General features: G+C 45.0%; 2 protein-coding genes across 2 annotated transcripts in view; one reads left to right on the forward strand and one right to left on the reverse strand.

Moving 5' to 3' along the window:
- LOC114550004 (filamin-C) overlaps nt 1–4,603 on the forward strand; it is a 69,221-nt gene extending 64,618 nt beyond the window's left edge. The window contains exons 30-33 of the mRNA XM_028570422.1: nt 579–695; nt 3,427–3,616; nt 3,963–3,986; nt 4,299–4,603. Of these exons, the coding sequence (XP_028426223.1) occupies nt 579–695; nt 3,427–3,616; nt 3,963–3,986; nt 4,299–4,603 (636 nt within the window). The remainder of the gene's footprint in view (nt 1–578; nt 696–3,426; nt 3,617–3,962; nt 3,987–4,298) is intronic.
- The window catches only part of LOC114550445 (NLR family CARD domain-containing protein 3-like), a 689,968-nt gene that overhangs the window by 260,861 nt on the left and 418,566 nt on the right, over nt 1–10,541 (reverse strand). The gene's annotated exons all lie outside the window — the stretch shown is intronic.

Consider the following 10,541-nt stretch of genomic DNA (forward strand, 5'->3'; position numbering starts at 1 on the left):
CTCGTGCACAGCGCGCGCACACTATGCTTGTTACACACACAGGGACACACAGCAGCACACACACACACACACACACACACACACACACACACACACACACACACACACACAGAAGATTACAAATAAAAATATTACGGTGCAAATCCTCCATCATAACAGCAATGCTCCAAGGTCCAAAAGCGCCTGGCTTTTAAAGGGAATGGGAGATGATCTCTGATTGGTTGATTGCATGTTACGCCCAAAACACACCTCTGATTAATGAAGACACTAAGAACAACCATTTAGAGCCAGGCGCCCGGCACTCAGACCCTTTTTACCGCCATCAAACTAGCAAAAGTGGATTTGGACACGCCCTAAACACACCGCTCAGATCGGTAAAATAGGGCCTTTAACTACATTTTCCTGATGATACTTAGAGACTTTTAGATACGTAACATTTTTACATTACTTGTAACAGAGTATGTTTACATTGTGGTGTTAGTACTCTAACTGCAGTAAAGGATCTGAATACTTCTTCCAGTTGTTGTCTTGCTGACTCTTTTCACCACTGGGTGGGGGGTTTGTTACTCCGTGTTCAGGGTCCGGACGGCTGCAGGCGAGACGCCTCTCTGTTTGTGGAGGACTGGGGACGCAGGGTGTGGGAGACACAGATAGTAAAGAAAACCATCCTCTTCAATATGAATAAGAGAGGCTGTGTAAGGCCTGCACTCTCCTCCATCAGCCCCCCCCTCCTTCCCCCCCTCCATCATATTGCATTGTCTAACGTCTCACCCCCTCCCCCTCCCTATCATAAAACAATCTTGTATACATATTACATATGTTTTAGTCTTTGTGAAGTACTTTGGTGCAAAGTTGTTTACTTTGAAGTGCTATATAAATTAAAAAACTTAAACTTGAATCTACTCCCCCCTCCCTCTGTGGTCTACTTGTGCACTGACCTCCATCAGTTTGTGTGACGAGCTAACAGACAGATGCTAACAGACTCCTGTGCAGTGAGTAGCGTTAGGTCCTGTGTGATGTTGAACAGATTAATAAACATGATGTGAGCACTCTGAACACCACTGGTCTCATATTCAATTTCAAACATTAAGGGCCCTCTGTTGCACTCAGCGCAATTGCCTTTGTACACCAATGCATGTGTCATTCCTGATGCACAGTGGACTTCTCCCTACACAGACACACGTCAGTAAATTAGGGAATGTATTTGTGCTCCCGGGGGCGGTTCAGCAAAAAGAGGAGGCGGGTTCAGGCGCAAACGTTCCCTGGTGCTATTTTGCAGTTTCAGAAACAATTCCACCACTGACCAGGAAAAACCTGGTCTAAAGTCAGTGGAGCAAGTCTAAAGTCAGTGGTGCTAGTCTAAAGTCAGTGGTGCTAGTCTGAAGTCAGTGGTGCTAGTCTAAAGTCAGTGGTGCTAGTCTAAAGTCAGTGGTGCTAGTCTAAAGTCAGTGGTGCTAGTCTGAAGTCAGTGGTGCTAGTCTAAAGTCAGTGGTGCTAGTCTAAAGTCAGTGGTGCTAGTCTGAAGTCAGTGGTGCTAGTCTAAAGTCAGTGGTGCTAGTCTAAAGTCAGTGGTGCTAGTCTGAAGTCAGTGGTGCTAGTCTAAAGTCAGTGGTGCTAGTCTAAAGTCAGTGGTACTAGTCTAAAGTCAGTGGAGCTAGTCTAAAGTCAGTGGTGCTAGTCTAAAGTCAGTGGTGCTAGTCTAAAGTCAGTGGTGCTAGTCTAAAATCAGTGGTGCTAGTCTAAAATCAGTGGTGCTAGTCTAAAGTCAGTGGTGCTAGTCTAAAGTCAGTAGTGCTAGTCTAAAGTCAGTGGTGCTAGTCTAAAGTCAGTGGTGCTAGTCTAAAGTCAGTGGTGCTAGTCTAGGGGCGCATATAGGCCTACACTTTGCTTCTCTCATCTACAGGGATGCAGCAATTCCCATTTTTGCATTTTTGCAACCATACATAATTACAAGGAAAAATATGACTGAAAATGCGCTTCAGGTGTTTGGATAGATCAGGAGGCATTTTACAGTTCAGTCTTAAAAAAGTCCCAGCTTGTTGTGTTTTACACATTTCCATGAATCATGGATGTGTTGATGACATAAATGAGGAAATATTAGAGGAATTAAGGAGACGTGATGTTGAACTACGGTGGGATTGGACACTCCGGCGGGATCTGGTCCAGGAGTGATGCGCGATGTGTTCCTGGTGGAGCAGGTGTGTGTGTGTGTGTGTGTGTGTGTGTGTGTGTGTGTGCTTATGTATGTGTGTGTGTGTGTGTGTGTGTGTGTGTGTGTGTGTGTGTGTTCTTTTTCCCCAGAATTGAGAGATTTTATTTATTCATTTAGTTTTTTTACCAAATGACCTAAACATGTTCTCTTTCTACGGTACCGCTGACGACATCAAATCCATTTCCAGCAAAACAGAAAAGCATTTTTCTCAAACCAGTTTGGGAAAGAAAATAGGCAAGGAAAAATGGAAATATTCCCAAATTCTGAACTGATATCGGATCGTTTACTCATCATCAAGAGACCACTGATGGACAGTTCTTTAAGCTGTTTATATAGAGAGCCGAAGTCACGCCCTTCTACTTCCGGTCCATGGGACCTTAATTCGGAAAAAATATGAACAAGAGTCAATGGAGAGAGATAATCATTTTTTAATCATGTTTGAATTGAGCCATGGATTACAAATATGATGTTCGTCAAATTAAATTATTTTTCAACCGAAGAAAGTCTCCGTTTATTGTTAAACTGTTGAAGTATAAGACTGTGAAAATACGTAAGTCTCACAGCTGAGGCTAAGATGTCTGTGTGTATCATACCTGTGTGTGTGTGTGTGTGTGTGTGTGTGTGTGTGTGTGTGTGTGTGTGCGTGTGTGTCTCCTACCGGAGATGTAACGTTACTCTAATAAGCAGAGGATCTTGCTTGTTCTTTAGCTTATCTGATGAAAACACCTGACTGGATAAAACCCAGCAGGTAAGATAACGTTACATGTGTTGTGAAACAGAGATAAGCTAGCTAGCGAGCAAGCCGAGCATCAAGCTAGGTGACGTAAATCGTCTGAGACGAGAGATGTAGTCCACTGGGAGATGTAGTCCAGTGGGAGATGTAGTCCAGTGGGAGATGTAGTCCACTGGGAGATGTAGTCCAGTGGGAGATGTAGTTCACTGAGCAGTTTCACGCTAAACTAAGTGGTCATATGACAAACAAACGGCTAACTGAGACTTTCTTCGGGTGAAAAATTATCTTTTAAATTGACGAACATCAGATTTGTAATCCATGGCTCAATTCAAACGGGATCATAAAATTATTCGTTGACTAACGTTCATATTTTTTCGGAGTTAAGGTCCCATGAGGTCCACCGGAAGGGGCGGGACTTCGGCTCTCTATACTTTAAATACATTAAAATATATCCACTGATATCCTCTCCGTGTGTCTCCAGGATCCAGAGGGGAAACCCAAGAAGGCGAACATCCGAGACAACCGGGACGGCACGTACACGGTGTCCTATGTCCCGGACATGGCTGGACGTTACACCATCACCATCAAATACGGTGGAGACGAGATCCCATACTCGCCGTACCGCATCCTGGCGCTGCCCACTGGAGACGCCAGCAAGTGTCTGGTCACAGGTCAGACTCCGCCCACACTTTCTCTGGCAGCCAATCAAAGTGGGTTGACCAATCAGATCGTATCAGAATCAGAAAGGAGTTTATTGCCACAATAAGTTACACCTTCATGGAATTTGCCTTGGTGGTTGGTGCATACGTAAACCGACATATTACACATTAATATGAAATAAACTATAAATACCAGAACAATATATACAAAATAGCTGTTTAACATAAGACAACAGAGGCTGAATGGATTGAGTGCAAAATGTGAAAAAAATATATATATATATATATATATATATATATATAGTATATTATGTACAATCCCCTGAAGGTGTCTGACTCTCTTGTTGTTTTCCTGTAGTGTCGATCGGAGGACACGGACTGGGTGAGGAAACTTCTTTCTAAAATACAGGAAACGTAACCGTAATTACCGTAAAATATATTTCTTTATTTGTATTGAAATTGAAAAGTATTATTTTTAAATTTGAAACTTCAAATTCAAACATTTTAAAGTTTAAATTCTTTGATTGTACAATTTTAGAAATGTTAGAATTTTTAAAATTGAAAACATTTACATTTTTGAATTTTTGAAAATATTTAAATTTTTAAATTAAAAGAAAAATATCATTTGAAGTTTACATTGATAGTTAAATGATTCTCCCTGCCTGGCGTCCTGATTGGTTGTCCATGTTGTCAGGTTCATGTATCGGGTCGACCATCCAGATCGGCGAGGAGACGGTCATCACCGTTGACGCAAAGGCAGCTGGGAAAGGGAAGGTGACGTGCAAGGTGTCGACGCCGGACGGCGCCGAGCTGGACGTGGACGTGGTGGAGAACGCAGACGGGACGTTTGACATCTACTACACGGCGCCGGAGCCCGGGAAGTACGTCATCACCATCCGCTTCGGAGGGGAGAACATTCCCAACAGCCCCTTCCACGTGGTGGTGAGGAACGCCGCCGAAACGCACGCCCAACACATGAAACACACGCCAAAGCGCTGAGATACACACGCCAAAACGCTGAGATACACACACCAAAACGCCGAGACACACACCAAAACGCTGAGATACACACACCAAAACGCTGAGACACACACACCAAAACGCTGAGATACACACACCAAAACGCTGAGACACACACACCAAAACGCTGAGATACACACACCAAAACGCTGAGACACACACACCAAAACGCTGAGATACACACACCAAAACACACACACCAAAACGCTGAGACACACACACCAAAACGCTGAGATACACACACCAAAACGCTGAGACACACACACCAAAACGCTGAGATACACACACCAAAACGCTGAGATACACACACCAAAACGCTGAGACACACACACACCAAAACGCTGAGATACACACACCAAAACGCTGAGACACACACACCAAAAACGCTGAGATACACACACCAAAACACTGAGATACACACACCAAAAACGCTTGAGATACACACACAAAAACGCTGAGACACACACACAAAACGCTTGAGATACACACACCAAAACAAAACGCTGAGATACACACACCAAAACGCTGAGACACACACACCAAAACGCTGAGATACACACACCAAAACGCTGAGATACACACACCAAAACGCTGAGATGAGACACACACACACCAAAACGCTGAGACACACACACCAAAACGCTGAGACACACACACACCAAAACGCTGAGATACACACAAAACACGCTGAGATACACACACCAAAACGCTGAGACACACACACCAAAACGCTGAGACACACACCAAAACGCTGAGATACAAAACAAAACTGAGACAAAACGCTGAGACACCAAAACGCTGAGACACACACACCAAAACGCTGAGACACACACACACCAAAACGCTGAGACACACACACCAAAACGCTGAGACACACACCAAAACACACACACACCAAAACGCTGAGATACACACACCAAAACGCTGAGACACACACACCAAAACGCTGAGACACACACACCAAAACGCTGAGACACACACACCAAAAACGCTGAGACACACACACCAAAACGCTGAGACACACACACTGAGATACAAAACCAAAACGCTGAGATACACACACCAAAACTGAGATACACACAAAACGCTGAGACACACACACCAAAACGCTGAGATACACACACCAAAACAAAACGCTGAGACACACACAAAACCAAAACCGCTGAGACACACAAAACGCTGAGAGACACACACCAAAACGCTGAGATACACACACCAAAACACACACCAAAACGCTGAGATACACACACAAAACGCACACACAAAAAACGCTGAGATACACACACCAAAACGCTGAGAGACACACACCAAAACGCTGAGACACACACACAAAAGCTTGAGACACACACCAAAACACACCAAAACGCTGAGATACACACACCAAAACGCTGAGATACACACACCAAAACGCTGAGATACACACACCAAAACGCTGAGATACACACACCAAAACGCTGAGACACACACCACCAAAACGCTGAGACACACACACAAAACGCTGAGATACACACACAAAACCAAAACGCTGAGATACACACACCAAAACGCGAGCTGAGATACACACACCAAAACGCTGAGAGACACACACCACCAAAACGCTGAGATACACACACCAAAACGCTGAGATACACACACCAAAACCAAAACGCTGAGAGACACACACCAAACACTGAGATACACACCAAAACGCTGAGACACACACACACCAAAAACACACAACAACGCTGAGAGACACACACACCTGCTGAGACACACACCAAAAGACGCTGAGACACACACACCAAAACGCTGAGACACACACCAAAACTGAGATACACACCAAAACGCTGAGATACACACACCAAAACGCTGAGATACACACACCAAAACGCTGAGACACACACACCAAAACGCTGAGACACACACACAAAACACAGAGACACACACACCAAAACGCTGAGACACACACACACACCAAAACGCTGAGATACACACACACCAAAACGCTGAGACACACACAAAACGCACACCAAAACGCACACACACCAAAACGCTGAGATACACACACCAAAAACGCTGAGACACACACCAAAAACGCTGAGAGACACAAAACGCTGAGAGACACACACCAAAACGCTGAGATACACACACAAAAACGCTGAGACACACACACCAAAACGCTGAGATACACACACCAAAACGCTGAGACACACACACCAAAAAGATGAGACACACACCAAAACGCTGAGATACACACACACTGAGATACACACAAAACGCTGAGACACACACACCAAAACGCTGAGACACACACACCAAAACGCTGAGATACACACAAAACGCTGAGATACACACACCAAAACGCTGAGATACACACACCAAAACGCTGAGACACACACACCAAAACGCTGAGACACACACACCAAAACGCTGAGAGACACACACACCAACACCAAAACGCTGAGATACACACACCAAAACGCTGAGATACACACACCAAAACGCTTGAGACACACACACCAAAACGCTGAGACACACACACCAAAAAACGCTGAGATACACACACAACACAAACACAAAAGATGAGACACACAACCAAAACGCTGAGATACACACACCAAAACGCTGAGATACACACACCAAAACGCTGAGACACACACACCAAAAACGCTGAGACACACACACCAAAACGCTGAGACACACACACCAAAACGCTGACGCTGAGATACACACACCACACACACAAAAATGCAAAAGCTGAGACACACACACCAAAACGCTGAGACACACACACCAAAACACACTGAGACACACACGCTGAGAAAACCAAAACGCTGATACACACACCAAAACGCTGAGATACAACACCAAAACGCTGAGACACACAAACACACACAAAACGCTGAGACACACACACCAAAAAAACAAAACGCTGAGACACACACACCAAAACGCTGAGATACACACACCAAAACGCTGAGATACACACACCAAATGCTGAGATACACACACCAAAACGCTGAGACACACACACCAAAACGCTGAGATACACACACCAAAACGCTGAGACACACACAAAAACGCTGAGACACACACACCAAAACGCTGAGACACACAAAAACGCTGAGATACACACAAAACGCTGAGACACACACACACCAAAACGCTGAGACACACACACCAAAACGCTGAGACACACACACCAAAACGCTGAGATACACACACACCAAAACGCTGAGATACACACACCAAAACCTGAAAAACGCTGAGACACCAAAACACACACAAAACAAAACGCTGAGACACACACACCAAAACGCTGAGAGACACACACCAAAACGCTGACACAACACCAAAACGCTGAGAAACACACCTGAGATACACACACCAAAACGCTGAGATACACACACCAAAACGCTGAGATACACACACACCAAAACGCTGAGATACACACACCAAAACGCTGAGATACACACACCAAAACGCTGAGACACACACACCAAAACGCTGAGATACACACACCAAAACGCTGAGATACACACACCAAAACGCTGAGACACACACACACAAAACGCTGAGACCAAAACTGAGACACACACACCAAAACGCTGAGATACACACACCAAAACGCTGAGACACACACACCAAAACACCGAGATACACACACCAAAACGCTGAGATACACACACTGATACACACACACACACACAAAACGCTGAGATACACACAAAACGGCTGAGACACACAAAAAACTGAGATACACACACCAAAACGCTGAGACACACACCAAAACGCTGAGACACACACACCATAATGCTGAGATACACACACCAAAACGCTGAGATACACACACACCAAAACGCTGAGATACACACACCAAAACGCTGAGATACACACACACCAAAACGCTGAGACACACCAAAAACACACACACACAAAACGCTGAGATACACACAAAAAATGCTGAGATACACACACCAAAACGCTGAGATACACACACCAAAACGCTGAGATACACACACTGAGACACACACCAAAACGCTGAGACACACACACCAAAACGCTGAGATACACACACCACACACACACAAACGCTGAGACACACACACCAAAACTGAGCTGAGATACACACCTGAGATACACAAAACGCTGAGACACACACACCAAAACGCTGAGACACACACCAAAACGCTGAGATACACACACCAAAAACGCTGAGACACACACACCAAAACGCTGAGACACAAAACACACACAAAACGCTGAGACGCTGAGACACACACACCAAATGCTGAGATACACACACAAAACGCTGAGATACACACACCAAAACGCTGAGATACACACACCAAAACGCTGAGACACACACACCAAAACGCTGAGATACACACACAAAACGCTGAGATACAAACCAAAACGCTGAGACACACACAAAAACGCTGAGACAACACCAAAACGCTGAGATACACACACCAAAACGCTGAGACACACACACCAAAACGCTGAGATACACACACCAAAACGCTGAGACACACACACCAAAACGCTGAGACACACACACCAAAACACACACCAAAACGCTGAGATACACACAAAACGCTGAGACACACACCAAAACGCTGACACACACACACACCAAAACGCTGAGACACACACACACACACCAAAACGCTGAGATACACACACCCAAAGATGAGACACACACCAAAACGCTGAGACACACACAAAAACGCTGAGATACAAACCAAAACGCTGAGATACACACACCAAAAACGCTGAGACACACACACCAAAACGCTGAGACACACACACCACACACAAAACGCTGAGACACACACACCAAAACGCTGAGAGATACTGAGACACACACAAAACGCTGAGATACACACACCAAAACGCTGAGATACACACACCAAAACGCTGAGAGACACACACCAAAACGCTGAGACACACACCAAAACGCTGAGATACACACACTGAGACACACACACCAAAACGCTGAGACACACACACCAAAACGCTGAGAGACACACCAAAACGCTGAGATACACACACCAAAACGCTGAGATACACACACCAAAACGCTGAGATACACACACCAAAACGCTGAGACACACACCAAAACGCTGAGACACACACACCAAAACGCTGAGATACACACACCAAAACGCTGAGACACACACACACCATAATGCTGAGACACACACACCAAAACGCTGAGACACACACACACCAAAACGCTGAGATACACACACCAAAACGCTGAGACACACACCAAAACGCTGAGATACACACACCAAAACGCTGAGACACACACACCAAAAACGCTGAGACACACACACCAAAACGCTGAGATACACACCAAAACGCTGAGATACACCAAAACGCTGAGACACACCAAAACACACACACCAAAACGCTGAGATACACACACCAAAACGCTGAGATACACACACCAAAACGCTGAGATACACCAAAACGCTGAGATACACACACCAAAACGCTGAGATACACACACCAAAACGCTGAGAGACACACACACCAAAACGCTGAGACACACACACCAAAACGCTGAGATACACACACCAAAACGCTGAGAGACACACACACCAAAACGCTGAGACACACACACCAAAACTGAGACACACACCAAAACGCTGAGATACACACACCAAATGCTGAGATACACACACCAAAATGCTGAGATACACACAAACGCAAAACTGAGATGAGACACACACCAAAACACTGAGACACACACACCAAAAACGCTGAGATACACACACAAAACACTGAGATACAAACCGCTGAGACACACACACCAAAACACACACACAAAACGCTGAGACACACACACCAAAACGCTGACACACCAAAAGATACACACACACCAAAACGCTGAGATACACACACCAAAACGCTGAGATACACACACCAA

This window comes from Perca flavescens, chromosome 23 (assembly GCF_004354835.1).
Source record: "Perca flavescens isolate YP-PL-M2 chromosome 23, PFLA_1.0, whole genome shotgun sequence".
Classification (NCBI taxonomy): domain Eukaryota; kingdom Metazoa; phylum Chordata; class Actinopteri; order Perciformes; family Percidae; genus Perca; species Perca flavescens.